Source organism: Schistocerca gregaria, chromosome 4 (genome assembly GCF_023897955.1).
Source record: "Schistocerca gregaria isolate iqSchGreg1 chromosome 4, iqSchGreg1.2, whole genome shotgun sequence".
Classification (NCBI taxonomy): Eukaryota; Metazoa; Arthropoda; class Insecta; order Orthoptera; family Acrididae; genus Schistocerca; species Schistocerca gregaria.
Window position 1 is genome coordinate 522,076,869 of NC_064923.1, and position 20,017 is coordinate 522,096,885.

General features: G+C 40.4%; 1 protein-coding gene across 1 annotated transcript in view; it reads left to right on the forward strand.

Annotated features, from left to right (window-relative positions):
- LOC126268030 (integrin alpha-4-like) overlaps window positions 1-20,017 on the forward strand; it is a 568,589-nt gene that overhangs the window by 282,101 nt on the left and 266,471 nt on the right. Inside the window, exon 12 of the mRNA XM_049973452.1 lies at window positions 12,846-13,019. Within this exon, the coding sequence (XP_049829409.1) occupies window positions 12,846-13,019 (174 nt within the window). The remainder of the gene's footprint in view (window positions 1-12,845; window positions 13,020-20,017) is intronic.

The following is a 20,017-nucleotide window of genomic DNA, read 5'->3' on the forward strand; positions in this document are numbered from 1 at the left end:
GTTCATTTTTTCTGTTCACTGTTTGCGATTGGAATAATAGAGAATTCTTGTGAAGGTGGTTTAATGAACCTTCTGCCAGGCACTTAAAAGTGGTTTGCAGAGTATCCTTGTAGATGTAGGTCTAAATGTTTGGATTACGCAAAAAATTTATTCAAAAAACTTTTCTCAAACTCATCAAATATTACCCACTGGTCAAAATTAAGTTTGCCCATGTCAGTATTTACTTTTTCTCTTTTTGACAAATTTATTTTTGAATTTTCTGTCATCCTAGACCCAAAGTTATCTTAAAGTGTTTCAAAAAACTGATAAGATGTAAAAAGTTTGGAAGGTAGGAGGGAAGGTACTGGCGGAAGTGAAGTTGTGAGGATGCGGTGTGAGTTCTACTTGAGTAGCTCAGTCGGTAGAGCACTTACCCTTCGAAAGGCAAAGGTCCCAAGTTCGAGTCTTGGTCTGGGACACAGTTTTAATCTGCCAGAAAGTTTCCTATCAGCGCACACTCTGCTGTAGAGTGACAATTTCATTCTACAAATATCCCCCAGGCTGTGGCTGAGCCATGTCTCCACAATATCCTTTCTTTCAGGAGTGATAGTTCTGCGAGGTTAGCAGGAGGGATTCTGTAAAGTTTGGAAGCTAGGAGGCGAGGTACTGGCAGAAGTGAAGCTGTGAGGACGATGCGTGAATCATGCTTGGGTAGCTCAGTCGGTAGAGCACTTGCCCGCGAAAGGCAAAGGTCCCAAGTTCGAGTCTCGGTCTGGCACACAGTTTTAATCTGCCAGGAAGTTTCATATCAGTGCACACTCTGCTGTAGAGTGAAAAATTCATTCTGAGAGGATGTAAATGATCACAAGGAAAACTTTCCACTTGTAAGTTGGACCACTTAATACCCTTGTTTGCACATAATCTCATAGACACCAAATTTTCTTAGATTTATTTATTTTTTAATGAAAAACATTACATCATTAGTTGCATTCTTTTCTTCAAAACTCTGTTTTAATTAAATTTAATAACTTTCCCTCTGTATCAGTATTTAAATTAGTAAATTTTTCTCCTACATTTTTTATGTGCAGTTCTCAGTTCTTCTAAAGTCATTTCCTGCTTACAACTTTCTTTACTAGATACATCTTCTAAAAGAATAACATATTCTCAGCTACATCCACTATCAAAGACATATCTGAAAGGGTGTGAAATTCAGAATGGATGTTATTGGGACTACCCTCCATATGATTTTTAATTCAGAAACTTTCCTTCAAAAGCCTTACCCCTACAGACATATCAATCCTTCCCAAAGGCCTCACCTCTTGCCTCACTCCCATGTTCAATCATGCAGGACTTGTTAAAGAACTTCTCTCCTTCTCACACCCCTACAGTGGAAATATTTTTTTGCCACCAACTCTACCAATCAGACTCAACAGAAGACCAATGCTGAACTCTGCCTAGCTCAGTTCACTATTCCATCAAACTGTGATCCACCACCACTGCCCCCAAATCACCCCCTTTTAACTTTCCAGAATTCCTTAACCTCAAACATTGCCTCACCATCATACCCCAAATCCCGCAACATGCAAACTTACATTAGAGCTGCAGAAACAACCACAATCCATCATCTAAAAACTGATTCTGACCTTATAATTCTATATGAGGATAAAGACACCACCACTGTTGTTTTGAACCATAAAGATTATCTGGCAGAAGGTCTCCACCAACTGTCAGAATCATCCATCCACTAACAAACCTTGCCACAGTGAGCTCATTGCAGAAATTCAACAGAATCTCAAGTCATTCCTCAAAATCCTTAGGCCCATCCCAGAACTTCACCCTGGAGTCCATCTCTCTGTTCAGTCACCCCTATCACTCCCCACACTCCTACCTTCTACATTGATCCTGAAGTCCACAAACCCAACCACCTCATTGTGGCCAGTTACTGTGCCCCCACTGAGAGAACCTTAAACCTATTACCCGGAACCTACCCTCCTATATAAAAGATACCAACCATTTCCCCCACCGACTCTCCCCAGTTACTGTTCCTTTACCACATGGTGCCCTGCTCATCACTGTTGATGCCACCTAGCTGTACATTAACATTCCTTACGCCAATGGCCTTACCAATATTGAACACTACCTTTCCCAATGCCCAATGGATTCTAAACCAACAATCTCACCACCCCCACCCCCACCCCCACCCCTATTCACCATGACCAACTATAGCCTCAGCCACAATTACTTCTCCTTTGAAGAAATTACCTACAAACAAACCTAGGACACAACTATGGGCATCTGTTAGGCACCATCCTATGCCAACCTGTTCATTGGCCATCTAGAAAAATCCTTCCTAAGCACCCAGAATCCTAAACCTCTCACGTAGTGCATATTCACTGATGACATCTTTGCAGTTTGGATTGACGGCGAGGACACCCTATTCGCATTCCTTCATAACCTCAGCAACTTGTCCCCCATTTGCTTCACCTGGTCCTACTCAACCCAACAGGCCACCATCCTGGATGTTGACCTCCACCTCAAAGATGGCTACATCAGTACCTCTGTCTATATCAGATTTGACAGCTGCCACACATTCCATACCAAGAAGTCCCTTCCACACAGTCTAGCCACCCATGGTCGTTGCATATGCAGTGATGAGAGGTCCATCTTGACATATACTGAGGGTCCCACTGAAGCATTCACAAACCATAATTATCCTCTGAACCTTGTATAAAAACAATTTTTCCATGCCTTATCTTTCCAGTCTCCCACCCCTCTCAATGTCACACTGTCTGGCCACAGGAGAGCATTCCCCTCATGACTCAGTACCACCCAAGACTGGAGCAACTAAATTACATTCTCCACCAGGTTTTCGACTACCTCTCTCCATGCTATGAAATGACAAATGTCCTGTCCACTATCCTTCCCACCCACTGAACCTACACAATATACTGATCCATCCCTACACAGCTGGCCGCGGTGGTTTCGCGGTTCTAGGCGCGCAGTCCGGAACCAAGCGACTGCTACGGTCGCAGGTTCAGATCCTGCTTTGGGCATGGATGTGTGTGATGTCCTTAGGTTAGTTAAATTTAAGTAGTTCTAAGTTATAGGGGACTGATGACCACAGATGTTAAGTCCCATAGTGCTCAGAGCCATTTGAACCATCCCTACACAACTGCTGTTCCCAACACCTTACCTCAAGGGTCATACCTCTGCAATAGTTCTAGATGCAAGACCTGTCCTATACATCCTCCCACCACCAACTACTCCAGTCTCATCACAAACATCACCTATACCATCAAAGGCAGGGCTACCTGTAAAACCCGTCATGTGATCTACAAGCTAAGCTGGAAGCACTGCACTGCATTTTATGTGGGCATGACAGCCTACAAGCTGTCTGACTAAATGAATGGTTACTGAAAAACTGTGTCCAATAAACAGGTGGACAACCCTGTTGCTGAGCATGCTACCAAACATGACATCCCTCATTTCAATGACTGCTTCACAACTTGTGCCAAATGGATCCTTCCCTCCAGCACCATATTTTCTAAACCCCACAGGTGGGAACTTTCTCTGCAATATATCTTATGTTCCCGTAACCCTCCTGGCCTCAGCCTTTGTTAGTGATTGTCCTCTCCCTTCCAGCCTCTTCTCTGCTCTCACTCTAACACTACACAGCCCTCATTCCTCCATCATACCCAGTCTTTTTACTTCTCACCTTTTTCACTATCCCCTTTGTCTCCTCTCCCACTGCTGCCCTCCTTCTAACCTCCTGGTAACACATAGCTGCCCTATCCTCTTTCCACCTCATCCCTGTGCACTCCCCAACAGCATGTCACTGTCTGCTACTCATATTCGCTATCCCTCCCCCTCCCCGCCTCAGCCTCCTCCTTACCACCATCCACTTCCATCATGCACTGGTGCTGGTGCTTGTAGTATGGCCTCAGTTGCCTGAGACTGCAGTCATGTGTGTGTGAGTTGCATTTGCATGAGTGTGTATGTGTGTGTTTGTCATCTAATTCTGACTGAGACCTTCCTGGTCAAAAGCTATATTTGTGACAGTCTTTTTATTGTGGCTATCTGCAACTCAGCATCTGTGCTATATGGTGAGAGGAAACTTTCCTTTTTCATGGTATTGTTGTTTTTTTTTAATTCTGTAATGTGATTGGTACTATCCAGAATTTGTTGACTAATCTCTTTCTTAAAACTTATCAACTGGTTACTCTTTTCCACTCGTTTAGTTTATAATTGTTCACTTTGCATTTAGTTACTAATTTCATTTCATGCAACTGATTATTGTTTTCCTCTAATTTGGTTTCTAGTTGTTGAATGTTCTTTTTGTTACCTATGGTTAGATTCACAATTGATTTCTCCCACCCTCAACCCCTCCAATACCAACATTCTTTCACTAAATGAATCCTCAGATTTTGTATTTGTAATTTTTTTTTTTTTTTTTTTTTTTTTTTAAGCTGTACAGCCAAAAAGAACAAACTTCAGTATTTCTGTGGCACTTACCTAGTCTTCTCTTCTGCATTTTGAGTCATGCACTTCTGTTGAACTCTTTTTCTTTAATTCACCAACAGTAATTATTTCGGAGATGAATTTTTTCACACTATTTTGTTTTCTGGGGATGTCCAGTGTACTTCCAGTCCTCCCACTGCATCATTGGTGTTCACATTGCTATTTTACTGACACAGACTTTAATATAGTGTTTTATTCATTCATATAAAAAATAAATCACTTTTAGTGTTTTCACTGTTTTGTTTAAAATCCTGGAGAGAAACCAGACATGAAAAGGCCTATTTTCTAAAACTACAAGAAAGTTTAATCATTTTTTTTACATAAATGGAAAGTATGGATCTTCAATACTAAATGTGATGAATAAACTTATCTTTTCCTTGTAAAAATGCAGTGCTTGTCATTTTACAAAAAAGATTATATAGTCCACAGGACATTATCCTCCAATAAAAATCAATTTCACACAGTATCTTCTCATTTTATTTCATGTTTTCATCTGCCCACAAAAGCAAAGTACTTCACACATGTTTTTACAAATAAGAGACTGATTTGTGCAAAAGTTTTTGAAAACAAATGCGGTCTACATGGACAGTACAAGTTCTTACAGATGACAGCCTGATTGATAACTGAATGCAGTCAGACCACAGATTAAATACAGAGTGACTGGTTTGGCATACATTCAGGTCTATATAGCAAACCATTTTTTCCCAGCATGTTCTAGATGCTATTTGTTCAAACTAAAGCTTACTATAACATCCAGTTTAAAAAAAATTATAATCTAAGTAGACGTTGTCTTTCTTACGCATGAAAAAATTTGAGTAAAAGTGGTATTAAAAACTTTTTGCTGTAGCTGTACAATAAAAATCTAAAATTACAAAATATGCCACTTCACAAGGTTTGTTCACATTGAGATCTTATATCACAGTACATTGTTTCTACAGAAACAGAATGTGTTTTTGAAATATGATGAAGTTTGTTAATTTAGTGGGCAATAAAGTTTAATTTCTCATAACCTAAATTAAATTTGGAAAATAAGAAGTTCTCATTGCATTAGTTATAAATGATATGAAACAAATCAAACTACATTTTTCAAGAGGAATAAAATATCTTTGGAAAGTGAAATCTCTATGATGACCAAGTTTTTATGCCATAAATCATTCACATAATAGTTCACAAAAGAGTGAAATAATGTTATAAACAAATTTGGAAAAAAGTTTAATTTCATAACGACTTCAGACTGTAGTGTAGTTATATACTGCCAGAAAAAAATTTGTATACCTGAAAGGCAACATTGATTTTGATCTGATGACAGCACATCCCACCTGAGGATAACAGATGCAATGATAATACTTTCATGTCACCTGCCAACAGATAGTGTAGTGGTATAGCTACCAGAGTGCCATCTGTGTCTGCCTGTTAAAAGGGAATGCTCACAGACTGAGGTGTAGTGTAGATGAGTGAAGCAAGCCTTGTGGACACACCCATACTTGCTATGGCTAAGTGAGTGACTTTGAAAAGAATCAAATTATGGCCTTCCAAGTGGTGGAATGGTCCTTTTGGAGGATTGGCATACAAGCTGTATGTACTGTGTGAGTTGTGCAATGATGCTAGTATCAGTGATCACGTGAGCATTTTCATACCAACAGATGAGTTTCTGGATGTCCACGCAGCACTGATGCCCACCAGGGTTGTCCTATTGTATGAGCAGCAGCTGTCACTGCATAGATATGTGGGCTTGTGGGCCCAGATGCATCAAAACAAACTGTTACAAACTGGTTAATAACAATGGGACTATGGCACTCACAACTCTAGCCATCTTCCACCCACTGCATGGCACTGATGTGCATGGCTGGACTGGTGCCAACGGAGGATCTCTTGGAAGATGGACTGTGGTCTTCAGTGATGAAAGCAGATTCTTCCTGCATGCAAGTGATCATCCCTTGTGCATATGAAATAGGCCTTGTAAGTGCTGTCACATTTAGTGCACTCAACCAAGACACCCTGGCCGCAGCCCAGGCCTCATGGTCTGGAGTGTGATAAGCTACAACACTTATTCACCTGTGGTGTTTCTGGAGGAGCTGCTAACCAGTGCTTGGTGCATGCAGAATGTTGTTAGACCCTTATTTTTTCAGTTTTGCAACAGGAAGGTGGTTTTTTTCCAACAGGATAATGCTTGCCCACACACTGCCTGTGAAACTCAAGACATGCAGCAACTTCTCTGGCCAGCATAATCTCTGGACTTGTCTGCAGAAAAGCACACTTGGAATATGATGGATGAGAAGTGACTCATGTGACTCATCAACCACCTCTTACAGGAGTACATGAACAAGTTCAGCAGAACAATATTTACCATCTGTAGGACCAACTAGATGCTAGAGTCAGTGCGTGCATTTCTGGTTGTGGTGGCTATGCCACATCTTAATATGAGTGTTTCATCTTGGGTTAGTACTTGGTACCTCATAATCACTTGTTCTATTGGTCTATAAACATAATCATTTCATATTTTCCATATGCACAGTTGCAACAATAAATCTTGAGTGAATATGAAATCTCTGAAAGATTGTGCTAATTTATTTTCAGAGAGTGTAAAAAGACCATGCATTTCATACTGCTTGACTGAAATCAGGATAAATATTACCAGAAAACAAGATGGAAGTGCAACTTTTAGTTAACTCAGAATGGAATTGGAAATTTGATTGATTTAGATATACAATAAACTTTGTTTGTTAAAATGTGCATATCCTACTGTCTAAATCAGGTCATTTCTGTTTGCTTGGTGCTTCACTCAAAATATGCCTTCCCAGAGATCTGAATGGAGGACTATATCTGGAACATTATGCTTCAGACTCACTCATAACTGTGATGAGGGAATATCCATAGTGGTTTCCCATTCTATGCTGTTGGCCATCTCTTGGTTCATATGCTTTTAGGGATGATTTCTTACTTCAGGAACAAGAGAGTGCCCCAGACCTTGCTTGATTGGAGTAAAGTCCAGAGGTCAAGCTGGCCAGTGAAGTTGCTGCACATCTTACAGAGCACACTGAGTTTCAAGGGTGAGCATTATCATTTTGCAACAACACATCACCTTCCTGTTGCAAGAATGGCAAAAGAAAAGGTCTTACAAACTTCTGCAGATACCAAGCACTGGTTAGCATCTCCTCCACAAACAGAAGATGAAAGAGAGTTATAGCTTATGATACCCCAGACTTAAAGGGGTGGAGCCAGTGTTTCTTAGATGAATACACTACACAAGACATCACTCTAGAGGTCAAAATCGTGGGCAGGCAAAATTTGTTTTCATCACTGAAGACCAAACCACACCATTCCATCTTCCAACAGATCCTTTGATGGCACCAGCTAAGCCACACACATCAATGCTGTGGCATGAGTGGAAGACGGGCTACAGGTTTATGTGCCCTAAGTCCCTCTGACAATAATTGGTTTACAACAGTTTGTATTGACACATTGGGGCTCACAAGCCCTCTTATCTGTGCTGTGGTAGCTGTTCTATCTGTCACTGCTGTCATCACAATATGAAGATACTGTGCTGCATGGGCATCTAGAAACTCATCTATGGGAGTGAGAATTTTCACATGAGCACTTGTACCAGTATTATTGCATAAGTGATGCAGCATGTCCAACTTGTGTGTCAATTCTCCGAAAGGACCATCCCACCACTTGAAAGGCCACAATTTGACACAAGTTACTAAGTTGGCTGTAAAAAGCATGAGAGCATCTCCATGTCATGGTTGTCTGCTTGCTTTACACATTTGCACCAAATTGAGATGTCTGCTGTGAGTATTCCCTACTAAAGGGTGGACACAGATGACACTGTGGTAGCTCTGGTACTATGCTATCTGTTGGAAGATGACCTTGAAACTATTATCAGTACATCTATTATCCCCAGGTGGCATATGCCATCATCACAGTTTGTCAATGGCCAATTATTAAGACAGAGAGCATGTTGATTGTTATGCCCATGTATAAAGCAGCAGAGGGGTTGCAGCTTAGCTTGTAGATCATGTGACAGCTTTCATAGTACCCCTGTGTTTGATGGGTTAGATGATGCTCATGACTGGACTGGAGTAGGTAATGCTAGGAGGATGTATTGGATAGGTCTTGCAGTTAGGTCTATTAGAGGCATATGAGCCATGAGCCAAGGAGTTGGGAGCAAATGTGGAATAGGGTCAGAAAATGTTATAATGTAATTCCGGTGGGTAGGAGAATATCTCTGCAACAGGTGTGAGGAACATAATTGGTAGGATATTTATCAGCATGACGAGGGGTAGTCAAAACCCTGGTGGAGAATGTGATTCAGTTCCTCTTGTCTTGGTGGTACTAAGTAACTGAGAGGGGCATGCTCCTTTGTGGTTTGTGGTTGCACATTGGGACTTTGTGTGGTAGTGGGGGATATGAGGGATAAGGCACACTAGATCTATTTCTGTACACAGTTGGGAGGGTAATAACAGTCTGTGAAGACCTCTCTGAGGCCCTTGGTGTATATGGAGAAGAAATGCTTGTCACTACAGATGTTATTGGTACTAGTGGCTGATCTGTATGGAAGGGACTACTTGGAATGAAATATGTGGCTCATGGTTGGTGGGTTTGATATAGATGGAGGTACTTATGTAGCCATCTTTGAGGTGGATGTCAACATTGAGGAAAATGGCTTGTTCTGTTGAGAGGGACCAGATGAACGAATGGAGAAGGTGTTGGGATTCTGGAGGAATGTGGATACGGTGTTCTCACCTACAGTCATCAGTGAATCTTGCCCAGGTGAGTGGTCTAGGATTCTGGGTGGCTATAAAGGTAGTTTGGCATAGGATGATGCCATGTGTGTAACCGCTGCCATTACACAAATTGGTTTGCTGATTATACCTTCAAAGGTGGAGGAATTGTGGGTGAGGATGCAGTTGGTCATGGTAACAAGGAAGGAGGTTGTAGGTTTGGTATCCATTGGGCACTTGAGAAAGTACTGTTCAACAGCAGCAAGGCCTTGGCCATGAGAGACATTGGTGTAAAAGAGAAGTGGCATCAGTAGTGATGAGCAGTGAGCCATGTGGTAAATGAACAGGAACTATGGAGTCAGTGCAGGAAATGGGTGGCGTCTTTTATGTAGGAGGGTAGTTTGTGATCAATAGATTCAAGAAGTTGATCTATGAAAGCAGAGATTCTCTCAGTTGGCCCACAGTAACTGGCCACAATGGGGCACCGTGGCTGGTTGGGTTTATGGACTATAGGGGGCATGTACATGATAGGAGTGCAGGGGCTGGTAGTGATGGGGAGAGAGGTGGACTCATGGGAGGGGTTCTGTGATGGGCCTAAGGATATGAGGAGAGACTGGAGATCCTTTCAGATTTCTGGAATGAGGTAACTGTTGTAGGGTTTGTAGGTGGAAAAATCTGGCAACTGTTGGAGTCCTTGCACCAGGTAATCCCTGCAGTTCAAAACCGCAGTGGTGGAACCCTTGTCAACAGGTAGGATCATAGAGTCAGGATAGGTTTTTAGGTGGTGGATTGTGGTTCTTTCTGTGGGTGTAAGGCTGGTCTCCATCTTGAGGTATTTGGGGAATGGCAGTAATGCAAGGTCTGAGGTTAAGAAACTCTGGAAGGGGGGATGCATCATGGTTGACGGAGAGGGGAACTGAGTCAGGCAGGGCTCAACCTTGGTTTTGGGTTGAGCCTGATTGTTAGAGTTGGTGGTGAAGAATAGTTTCTACTGTACGGACTGTGAGAAGGAAGATGGTCTTTAACAAGTTCAGCAGGATTGAATTTGGTAGTGAGACCAAAGGTAAGACATTTGGTAGAGGCTGATAATTTGTTGGGCTAAGCCTTTTGGAGAAAAGGTACATGACTGTGTTTCAGATATGTTTAGGTTTCTGGATTGTGTATGGTGGTGGGACAGGGTTACTGAGGTTGTGGATAATGTAGTAGGTATGTGAGGCAGGGTTTGTCACCTATAAGGGGATATGTGGGAGGTTTGGAGGCTGTTGTAAGAGTGGTTGATAGTGATAGTCCAGGGCAGGAGTTGGAGGTGAACAAGTTGGAGGGTTTTTGAGGTGGCATTGTGCATGCTGCTCTAGGTCCTGGAGGCCAAGAGTTTCAGTGTGAGAGATGTGATATAGGAATTTTTATTTTCAGGTCAGGATAATTTTATGAATGGAGAGGAGGTATCACAATGAGGTTTTGTCCTAATTTACATGGTTTTGAAGGACTTGGTTGGTAAGGGCATAGGACTTTTGGAATTAGAAGAGATGGAAGTCGTTGTGGATGGAGGCGTTGCAGCAGCTAGAGATTGGTAATTTTATGGCAAGATCATTTGGAGTGTTCCATGGGCCATGCATCTACTTGAGAACACTATGTGGGAATAATCATGACAGGGACAGAACAGGTGAAGTGTGAGGACACAAGGTGAAACCTGAGGAAAGAGGGCCAATAGTGAAAAGCAGAAACAAACTGATGTTGGTATGAAAACACAATGAGATTAAAAAAACAATAATGTGGGATGTAGGTTGGTGGCCAGATATGTATGAAGAACAGGGATTAGCTGAGGTTAGTGCTGGAATAAGACAGGAGAATGGGTAGAGTGTAGGGAGGATGTTGGTGGGATGAGGTGCAACAAATTTGTGTAGCATAGGAAGGTACGGAGAATAATACGTGAAAATATGCAAGAGTAGGGCACAAAGAGTGATCAGTCTGAAGGTCTAGGATTAATTGTATCAGTGGGACCAATGTGCAACATAAGATACTGCACCAACAATCAACACATTCATGTAGCCATGTGTTGTGTGAAAATGAGATGATTGGTACAGTGTGGCTCATAAGACAGAGCATGTGGTGCAGCTGGAAAGGTGACATGTAAAACACAAGAAAAAGAGAAAAGGAAGCATGGGCAATGAGTAAACTAATGCATTATAAAAAAGAAAAAGTTACAAAGGAAAGCAGCACTGAAGGAAAACATCACTGGGTTGTGGGATGGAACCAAGCCATTGGGCAAAATCAAATGATGGAAAATCCGGGATGTAATAATGACGATATTGTCCATCCACATCACACATACCAACGACCGGGAATACCTTCACCTAGCTGATATCAAGAAGTCCCTTCCATACAGCAGTCACTAATGACTGTCACATCTATAGTGACAAGCATCTCTCACCAAACATAACCTGTGAGGCCCTCACAGATGAAATTACCCTCCCAACCTTGTACAGGAAGAGGGCTCTTTTGCCTTATCTGTCCAGTCACCCACCACTTCCCAAATTCCCATGATCTGGTCACAAAGGAGCATTCCCCTTATTTATGACTCATTACCATCCTTGACTGGATCAACTGAATCACATTCTCCATCAGGGTTTCGACTACCTCTTGTTTTGCCCAAAAATGAAAAACATTCTACATGCTATCCTCTGGTGGCTACTGAACTCTTCATCCACCCCTACTCCATCCTTGCTCTCAACCACTTGCCTCATGGCTCATACCCTGTAATAAACCAAAATGCAAGACCATAATTTGTTTCTGTCCTTCCATTCCTTTCCCTGCTCCCAGTCCATCACTACAGAGCCTCTACATCTCTCCTCCCCCCAGCACTTCGCCAATGCTGTCTAACCTCCTGACTGCACCTAGCTGCCCTTCCCTATCCCCACCACATGCCTGTATGCAGTTTACCATGCCCCACTCTTACATTGCTATCCCTCCCCCTACCCACCCCAGACTTATCCTTATAACCCCCTCAGATTGGTTCTCCCATCACGTGCAACTGATAGCAGACCAGCCAAAGTAGCCAGGAACTGTGTTCATATGTGTGTGTGACATGTGCTTGCATGAATTTGTGTGTGTTGTCTGCTTCAAGAGAAGGCTCTTTGGCTGAAAGCTCACATGTTTAGCAGTCTTTTTGCTGTTCCTGGCTCCAACTCAATATCTCAACTATATGGTGAATAGCACTCTATCCTTTCCATAATATTTTCTTCAAAGTAGTGAGATACACATTGAATGAATTAGAAATTTGTTGGTCACAGAAGTGAGTGGCTCTTATGAAATACAACTGTATATTACATAATCACTATTATCATTAATGTTAGCCTGTTACCAAAATTTAGTGGAATTGTTAATCGTATCAGTTCAATTGAAATATTCCAGCTTGTGTATTTCATGATTGTTTCATCACCCTAGCAATAGGTCAGTGCCATCTTACCCTGTTCTTAGTTTGAGCACCAAAGTATATGAGCCATGACATTGCATTTATCATGTGGCCATAAATATGTACTTCAGGGCCACTTACACTATTTTTTTTTGTTTGAAGTTATGGAAGCAATTCTTCATTACTATATAATTATGGTTTTTCATTTGCAGATATGGCCATAGGTGCATACCTGTCAGGACATGTGGCTGTTCTGAGAAGTTACCCTGGCATTAGCCTATATGTACAGCTGAATTCTTCAATAAAAACAATTGAAAAAAGTAATCACCAATTTTTACTCACAGTTTGTTCTTGGTATGATGCGGCGTGTGGTCCTTCACAAATAAGTAAGTGAGTAATAATTAGGTAGCTACAGTTTAGAGCAAATTATATTTTTGCTTTTAAACATTAAAGTAGACAAAATTTTTGTTTCAGAATTGAATTAAAATAATTGAATGAACTGTAAAATTGAAATGTGTCAGAACAGGTGATCATAACTTTCATTTTTAAGGAGTACATATAGAAGTGAAAAAAAGAAAAAAGAAAACCTTTAGCACCATCTTCACAGAAGAAGGATGGATAAGTTGAGGGAGATTACACAGGAAGGGCAGGTCACTCAGGACCAGGTTTAGAGGAACCCGCATGTTGTGAGAGCAAAGAAAGACAAATGCAAAAATGCAGGCATCAGAGGTAGTACGTAGGTAAGCACTGTGCCAATGTCACTCCAAAATTTTATAAGGGACAATAAAAATTGAAGATGGTTCAAGAAGAAGAGTAGTACAACGAATAGAGCAATTAAGAACTAGGAGAAAATGCTAAAGGAAAAAGGGAAATCATTGCAAGAGAGAGGGGAAAGGGGGAGAATGAGATATGGAGGTGAAAAAGAAAAAGTAATAGAATGAATATACAAATAGTACCAAAGAAGGAGGAATGGTCTTGGCAAAAGGTAAGTTCAGGAGTAGGGTGTACAAGGTCTGTGGGGTGGTTGGAGGCAAGAAAACCTGGGAGGAGTTGTTGGTATAAATGTTCAGAGAGTTGGCAGATGTGCAGTTACAATTTCAGTTGATGCCCTGCCCATGAAGAAGAGAATATTGATGTAAAAGAAGTGGTAATTTTCAAAGTACAATTGGTTGTTGCCTCTTGTTTGGTTTTATGTAATAGTAACTTAACTGAGATATAGGTCAATGTCATTGCATTTGGCTTTGTGTTTTGAAAATGAATCAGTTAATTTGAATTCGAAGAAGTAGCTAAGTTGTTACAGGAAGGAGAAGAACTCTCTTTCCACTTGATACCAGGCCACAAAAATATAATCTATAAATGTGTGCTGATTTTGACACCCAGCACCTGTGCGTTGAAAAATTCCTATTGCTTACAGCACATGAAAAGTTTGCCATTGGATAGGGGATCTGGTTTTGCATAATGGTCCAGATGATTTGTTTATAGGTCAAGCTTGCGAATGTGAATAAGTTGTTGTTAATCCTGAAGGTGATGGGTAACAATAAATAAGTTTTTAGGGAGACTTTCAGGTGGATCTTGGGAGAGCTACAGTGGTAGGCTGGTGAGTAGAGTGCACTCATACTAAAATAGCAAGGAGGATTCCAAGTGTGAAAAGAGTGAATTGATTTGAAAATTTCCTGGAAGTGATTGACATCTTTTATATTGGTAGGGTGCTCTCAGTGACAGATACACTAGGCCAATATGGTTACTTTTCTTTAATTTGGGAAATAGGTAGAAGGTAAAGTACATGGATTAGAAGGTGTCAGTAATTACATGGAGGCAGCTTTGTACCCTTTTAATGGTACGAAACTTTGTTGTTGTTGTTGTTCTTGTTGTTGTGGTCTTCAGTCCTCAGACTGGTTTGATGCAGCTCACCATGCTGCTCTATCCAGTGCAAGCTTCCTCATCTCCCAGCATGTACTGCAGCCTACATCCTTATGAATTTGCTGAATGTATTCATCCCTTGGTCTCCCTCTACAATTTTTACCCTCCACGCTGCCCTCCAATACTAAATTGGTGATCCCTTGATGCCTAAGAACATGTCCTACCAACTGATCCCTTCTTCTTGTCAAGTTGTGCCACAAGCAACTCTTCTCCCCAATCCTATTCAGTACCACCTCATTAGTTATATGATCTATCCATCTAATCTTCAGCATTCTTATGTAGCACCACATTTTGAAAGCTTCTATTCTCTTCTTCTCCAAACTATTTATCATCCGTGTTTCACTTCCATACATGGCTACACTCCATACAAATACTTTCCGAAATGTCTTCCTGACACTTAAATCTGTACTCAATGTTAATTTCTCTTCTTCACTAACGCTTTCCTTGTCATTGCCAGTCTATATTTTATATCCTCTCTACTTCAACCATCATCAGTTATCTTGCTCCCCAAATAGCAAAACTCCTTGACTACTTTAAGTGTCTCATTTCCTAATCTAATTCCCTCAGCATCACCCAACTTAATTCGACTACATTCCATTATCCTCGTTTTGCTTTTGTTGATGTTCATCTCATACCCTCCTTTCAAGGCACTCTCCATTCTGTTCAACTGCTCTTCCAAGTCCATTGCTGTCTCTGACAGAATTACAATGTCATTGGTGAACCTTAAAGTTTTTATTTCTTCTCCATGGATTTTAATACCTACTCCAAATTTTTCTTTTGTTTCCTTTACTGCTTGCTCAATATACAGATTCAACAACATCGGGGAGAGGCTACAACCCTGTCTCACTCCCTTCCCAATCACTGCTTCCCTTTCATGTCCCTCAACTCTTATAACTGCCATCTGGTTTCTGTACAAATTGTAAATAGCCTTTTGCTCCCTGTATTTTACCACTGCCACCTTCAGAATTTGAAAGAGAGTATTCCAGTCAACATTATTAAAAGCTTTTTCTAAGTCTACAAATGCTAGAAATGTAGGTTTGCCTTCTCTTTATCTAGCTTCTAAAATAAGTCTTAGGGTCAGTATTGCCTCACGTGTTCCCATATTTCTATGGAATACAAACTGATCTTTCCTGAGGTTGACTTCTACCAGTTTTTCCATTTGTCTGTAAAGAATTCTTGTTAGTATTTTGCAGTCATGACTTATTAAACTGATAGTTCAGTAATTTTAACATCTGTCAACACCTGCTTTCTTTGGGGTTGGAATTATTATATTCTTCTTGAAGTCTGAGGGTATTTCATCTGTATCATAGATTTTGCTCATCAGATGGTAGAGTTTTGTCAGGACTGGCTCTCCCAAGGCTGTCGGTAGTTCTATTGGAATGTTATCTACTCCCGGGGCCTTGTTTCGACTTAAGTCTTTCAGTGCTCTATCAAACTTTTCAAGCAGAATCATAGCTCCCATTTCATCTTCATTTACATTCTCTTCCATTTCTACAACAATGCCCTCAAGTACATCACCCTTGTATAGACCCGCTATATATTCCTTCCACCTTTCTTCTTTCCCTCCTTTGCTTAGAACTGTGTTTCCATCTGAGCTCTTGATATTGCTATAAGTGGTTCTCTTTTCTCCAAAGGACTCTTTAATTTTTCTGTAGGCAGTATCTATCTTACCGCTAGTGAGATAAGCCTCTACATCCTTACATTTGTCCTCTAGCCATGCCTGCTTAGCCATTTTGCACTTCCTGTCAGTCTCATTTTTGAGACGCTTGTATTTCGCTTTGCCTGCTTCATTTACAGCATTGTTGTATTTTCTCCTTTCATCAATTAAATTCAATATTTCTTCTGTTACCCAAGAATTTCTTCTAGCCCTCGTCTTTTTGCCTACTTGATCCTCTACTGCCTTCACTACTTCATCCCTCAAAGCTACCCATTCTTCTTCTACTGTATTTCTTTCTCCCATTCTTACCAATTGTTCCTTTATGCTGTTCCTGAAACTCTGTACAACCTCTGGTTCTTTCAGTTTATCCAGGTCCCATCTCCTTAAATTACCACCTTTTTGCAGTTTCTTCAGTTTTAATCTACAGTTCATAACCAATAGATTGTGGTCAGAGTCCACATCTGCCCCTGGAAATGTCTTACAATTTGAAACCTGGTTCCTAAATCTCTGTCTTACCATTATATAATCTATCTGAAACCTGTCAGTATCTCCAGGCTTCTTCTGTGTATACAGCCTTCTTTTACGATTCTAGAAGCAAGTGTTAGCTATGATTAAGTTGTGCTCTGTGCAAAATTCCATGAGGTGGCTTCCTCTTTCATTTCTTCCCCCCAATCTATATTCACCTGTGATTTTTCCTTCTCTCCCTTTTTCCTACTATCGAATTCCAGTCACCCATGATAATTAAATTTTCATCTCCCTTCACTATCTGAATAATTTCTTTTATCTCATCATACATTTCTTCAAAATATTCGTCACCTGCAGAGCTAGTTGTCATTTAGACTTGTACTACTGTCATAGGCATGGGCTTCATGTCTATCTTGGCCACAACAATGTGTTTGCTGTGCTGTTTGTAGTAGCTTACCCACATTCCTGTTGTTTTATTCATTATTAAACCTACTCCTGCATTACCCCTATTTGATTTTGTATTTATAACCCTGTATTCACCTGACCAAAAGCCTTTTCCCTCCTGCCACCAAACTTCACTAATTCCCACTACATCCAACTTTAACCTATCCATTTACCTTTTTAAATTTTCTAGCCTACCTGCCCAATTAAGGGATCTGACATTCCACATTCCTATCTGTAGAATGCTAGTTTTCTTTCTCCTGATAACAATGTCCTCCTGAGTAGTCCCCACCTGGAGATCCAAATGGGCAACTTTTTTACGTGCGGAATAATTTACCTCCAGAATATTTTACCTCCGGAATATTTTACGAAAGAGGACGCCATCATCATTTCTCTATACAGTAAGGCTGCATGCCCTCAGGAAAAATTACGGCCCTAGTTTCCCCATGCTGTCAGCCGTTCGCAGTACCAGCATAGCAAGGATGTTTTGGTTAGTGTTACAAGGCCAGATCAGTCAATCATCCAGACTGTTGCCCCTGCAACTACTGTAGAAGCTCGGTCCCATCTTCAGGAACCAAACGTTTGTCTATCCACTCAAGAGATACCCCTGCGTTGTGGTTGCACCTACGGTATGGCTATCTGTATCCTTTGGTTACTGATGACTAAAGACTCAGTTTGACTAACTTCTGGGTTCCAATGGTGTTTTACAGAAGTGACTGTAAGACAATGCTGAAAGGCTTCCTTTCCTATATGGGCATCATTAAGCAGCAGTACTTTTTTATATAGACAACATATATGACACTTGTGAAGTCACAATCTCTTATGATGGTCCTATAAATGTTGTTCCTTTGGTAATATGTTCATTTAATTCAGTCATTTCTATCATAGTGCTGAATTGTTGAAGTTAGTGGTGTTCTCATCACCAATGCCATCAGTAACACAAGATCCACAGTAAGGATTCTCATGCAGTGCTCCATGTTTTTGGATGATTTGATTATCTTTTCTTCAAATACGGCTAGAGGGTGAGTGTTCAATGAATGGACCATGAAATGTACATACTTAAAAATCGTTAGAGCTCTCCATCACTAGGGAATCAAGATGACCTCAGTACCAGTGCATTAACCAGTCTCTTTGTTGATGTTGAAAAGCCACCATATGCCTTCCAGAGGCAGCTCTTCATGATATATTAGGCACACAGGTTTATCACTCCATAATTACCAGTGTACAAAACTGTTGCTTGCACTAGCATGGTATAGACTTTCAAAAGTCATATGTGAGGACCTCATTTGCGATTTGTGTAAAGTATGAGTTAGTAGCACTTGAAGTCTGATAAGTACTTACCCTAACCATTAGTAAAAACTTTTTATTGTCTTGGCTTCTGAAATCAGACACAATAAACTTAGACCAACACTTCTGGATGTATTTTTAGTTCATTGTAAAATTTTAAGTGAACCCTACAACAATACATAGGTATCCATAATACATAGACAAGATATCTAGACTTGTTACCCATAATTACCAGGAATGCCTAGAAATTAAGAGTATTCAATTCTTTAAAAATAGAAAAGGCAATACATTTATGAAAAATTTACAAATAATCAGAAGTACATTAAACAACATTTTTTGATATAGTTTCTTTCATTCTAACTGCAATTTGTGATCCAACCAAAGATCTGTGTGATATTATCACCAATTAAGACTTCTGCTGCCTTTGGCCCAGTGTCTGGTGGCACTCTGGGCCTCATCATCAGCAAAAACTTTTTCCACTTGGAAACAACTACAAAAAGGTGAAAAGATTAAAGCTTGTAGGTGCCAGATAATAAATGTGAGTGCAGGGGTTTGTCTCCATAAAGAATTAATCCAAAAATTACTTTGTGGTATTGGCTGTGTGGACATGTATATTGCCATGCATCAAGCACACTCCCTTGATAAACATTCCCCTTTTTTACTCTGTATTTCCCTATTTAATTTTTTAGGTTTTCATGGTACTGCACAGCATTAATTATTTCTCCTGGGGGCAAATATTCAGTGAGGAATCACTTTATAGACCAGAAAGACAGATGTTGTGATCTATTGTGTTGAAATGATGGTTTTGAGTTTCTTGCTGATGAAGAGAAGGGATGTTGCCACTGCATAGATTGTCTTTTATCTCAGGGGTACAGGGACCATCCTCATTTTGTCATCAGTCACAATAATCAAGGGATTGTTCCCCTTGTATTTTACAACATTTGAGAAATTCCCATGAAGATGTGAGTTGGTCTTTTTTTTTTTTTAGTGATGAGTTCATGAAGAAGAGAAATTGATATAGAAATTGATATTTCTGGAAACATTTAATCCATCTCATCCCAAGTCAGTCAGGATTCACCATGAAACCTTTTTTTTATCTTGTTCACCGTTTCATCAGTCATGACTGTATGATGCCCATTCCTTTGTTCATAATGAAAATTTGTTGAACCGGCTTTAAATTCGTAACACAAATTGTACACTTTAGTGTGATCCACCACACTATCCCCACAAACATATTTGATTTTGTTAAAACTTTGGTGTGGTGCACTTCCTTTTGCAAGAGCAAACCATATTATACTCTTCCCATTGCAGCTGGCAGGATTCAGAACAGAGAAATTCATTTCAGAATGCTACAATGGCAATAGCTTTCAACTGAGTGAGACAAACCACCATATGTTCTGCTGCAAGCACCTTGTCCTTGAATCAGAACTACCAGCCACATCAAAAATATCTTTTTGAGCATCAGAAATTCAACCCTGTTCTCTTACTTTCTGGAAATGGCTTATATGTCTTAAAAATTTATGAAGCTAAGGAGTGTTATGTGTTTTAGTTATATTTCTCATTTGCTGTGAGTCCTTGAGTGCATTTTACGCAGTATAATGAATGCATCAGGCA